Source organism: Penaeus monodon, chromosome 24, assembly GCF_015228065.2.
Source record: "Penaeus monodon isolate SGIC_2016 chromosome 24, NSTDA_Pmon_1, whole genome shotgun sequence".
Taxonomy (NCBI): domain Eukaryota; kingdom Metazoa; phylum Arthropoda; class Malacostraca; order Decapoda; family Penaeidae; genus Penaeus; species Penaeus monodon.
In genome coordinates this window covers 14975468-14978452 of record NC_051409.1, presented here as the reverse complement: position 1 = coordinate 14978452, position 2985 = coordinate 14975468, and the positions used below count along the sequence as shown (strand labels likewise).

Genomic DNA, 2985 nt, shown 5'->3' with positions numbered 1-2985 from the left:
AGAAGATGAGGAAGATGGAGATGATCTCGAAAATGAGGAAGAAGAAGAAGATCAGGAAAAGGAAGAGGTACCTTCTATTGAAAGAAAACATAAAGCAAATGAAGATGAAGATGAAGGCGAAGAAGAGTGTGAGAGTGAAAGTGAGGAAGTAAAGAGCGAAGATGAAATTGAAGACATGCCCGATGAGGAACTCGAAGAAACAGATCTCAAATTGGAAGAATTGGATGAGGAAATTGAGAAAAGTATCAAGACTGAAGACGTTCCAGCACAGTCACAAACCACAGACATCACAGAGGAAACTATACCTGTCAAAGACAAGGAGGAACCGATCCAAGCAAACCAAGAACCTGTAAGTGAACCTGTAGTTAAAAAGGAGGACAAAGCTTCCCCTAATCTTGAGAAAGTTGAGACGTCGATCACAGTCTCGAGAGGTAGATCCCTCTCGCCGGAAAGAACGCCCGGAACAAAGACAGAAGCGGTGAGTAAACCGGACGAAATTCCTTTGAAGGAGAATACCAATAACATAGACATAGAAATCACTAATCCAGAGAGTTTAACAGAACATTTACTTAGCGTTCAGCAGATCGAGGGAAATTTACAGAAATCGGATTCTCAGACGAGTGGCTACGACTCAAGTTTATCTTTGTCAGAGAGTAAGGCTCGAGATCTTTCTAGAGACTCTGGATGCGACATATCTGTTGGAGAAGCTGAGAAAACTGTTGAGAAGGAAACCAAGAACGAGTCTGAGAAGGAGACTGGGATCAACAGCGACAAGGGCATTCCTGTTGAACCATCAGAAACTATCGAAATCATCCCAGAAGAAACTATCGAGCAGATAGAGGGGAATGTGAAGATCCAATCTACTGTAGGAAACAAAATCATAATACAGCTTAAGCTAGAAAGTGACACTTCTGCGGACAACAAAGCTGGCAACATAAGTGCCAAAGCTACTGAAGAACAAACAAAACATGAAAAAGGGAAGCAAGATAAATGTGAAGAACAAAAATCCTATGCAGCAGCAGTGAAAGAAACCACTGCAAAGTCGCCCATTCAGAAGAAAATAACTGATGAGACATCCAGTGAAAGTAAGGATCTCGATTCGCTGGAAGGCGATGCAGATCAAAACGTGGCCAAGGAAAGTATAGACAAGGTCGTAGTGAATAAGATGGATGCATGTTTAGCAAAGGTAGATGCAAGTTTAGCTTGGGTAGATGCTAGACTGACAAGAGATGGTCACAAAACTTCCACCGAAAATCTACCACAAAAAGACGTTGAAAAGGAAAAGGTTACCTACGCTGGCATTGTCAAAAGTGGAGCTAAAATTAATATTCCTCAACTGATAGACAAGAAAACGAAACCGCCCAACTCCTCTGACAAAAAGGCACAGCCGCAGCAGCAGAACAAAGCTAAATCTGGAGATAGCCTAGTTGTCTTAAAAGTACAAGCACATGTACCTGAAGAGCACACAAAAGAACAGGAGAACACCAAGGATACATGTGAACTTAGCGAAACTCCAAGTGAACAGAAGAAAACCGAATTGTCAGTGGATGTGAAGAACACCAGTTCATCCCCTACACTTCCGTCTCAACCAAAAGAAACACAAGAAGTGCGCAACAGGTCAATAACATTTGCAAATGAACAGAAATCTCAGACTTCACCTCCAAAAGACACCCCAGATGCACTCAAGGATTCGCAAACCAAAGGCAAAACCCCTACAACAATAGTGAAACCCTCACCCCAAGTCACTGAGCAACAGAGCACCAAAACAAGAGAAAGTTTGCAAGAGCCAGTAAGCCATCCAAAGAAGAGGCATCGCAAGCCACAAGACGCGTTAGGCCAGTGATAAAGGAAGGCAAAGAAACCACAACGGAAGAGACAAAGGAAATTTCAAGCAAGAGAGAAGAACCTGTTCCTGAGAATGTTCCAAGGAGGCGCGAAAGGAGGACAGATGATAGTACAAGACAAAAGAGTCCTTCATCAGATAAGGAAAAACAAGATCCCAATCCAGATAAAGGCCAAAGGAGAAGAGAAGAGAGCAGAACAGAAAATAAGGAGGAACAACAGAAATCCAGTCCAGCAGATGTTTCAGAGGGTAAACCGTCTCCTATATCACAAGGTGAACTCAGACGGAGGCGAAGAGGAGAAAGTAGACAAGAAAATGAAATGCAGCAGAGGTTAAGTCCAACAAACAATAATGTAACTGAGGCCTCTCCTAGGCCAAGTGAAGTGCGCAGGAGACCAGAAAGCAGAAGTGAAAGCAAACCACAACAGATGCTAAGTTCAACAGACCTTAACAAATCTCAGACAACCACTGGGGTTAGACGGAGATCAGAAAGTAAAAAAGAAGAAATACCCAGCCCAACAGACACTAATCTGTCAGAAGAGTCCCCTAAAACGCACGAAGTTCGGCGTCGATCAAGAACGGAAGCAAATGCACATGATGAATCATCAAAAGAGCCGACTTTGACGAATGCTCAAGGGGGAATCAACTTCATCGACGATCCACCGACGCCACAAGTGGTCAGACGACGGAGGCCAGACACCGCGTCCACAGACTCATCCAAGGAGAACAAACCTGCAGACCATGAGTCCCAAGACGTGCCTTCAAGACGGGGTAGCGACGAAGTCAGGAGTTCCCCGGAGAGGTCTTCCCCCGAGCTCGAAAGTGCTCTCCCAGGTCTTGCTTCCAGTAAGACACTCTGGAGATGTAGTACTTACGAGACGATGAGCCTCAGTGACTATGACAACCTCGCCTTTATGATCCGCAAATCCCGGAGTGCCCCGGCGTGCCCAGATCGAAGGCGGAGGAGGAAGAAGCAAGACCTTTCGGGGAGTATCGAGTCTTTGGATCAATCCAAAGGGCAGACTCCGACAGCTGAGTCTCCGGCTGGAGTTTCCCCTGAAAGTGTGTCCCCCCAGACCGACGAGTCTCACAGCAAACAGGGCGAGAGATCCCCTAGCTCCCCACCCAAAACGAACACTGGA

General features: G+C 45.4%; 2 protein-coding genes across 2 annotated transcripts in view; both read left to right on the top strand.

The window, feature by feature from the left end:
- The window catches only part of LOC119588619 (microtubule-associated protein 1B-like), a gene marked incomplete at its 5' end in the record, with an annotated part of 3073 nt that extends 908 nt beyond the window's left edge, over positions 1-2165 (top strand). The window contains 1 exon segment of the mRNA XM_037937259.1: positions 1-2165. Coding sequence (XP_037793187.1) covers positions 1-1843 — 1843 coding nt within the window.
- LOC119588620 (ankyrin repeat domain-containing protein 65-like) overlaps positions 1-2985 on the top strand; it is a gene marked incomplete in the record, with an annotated part of 23463 nt that overhangs the window by 17960 nt on the left and 2518 nt on the right.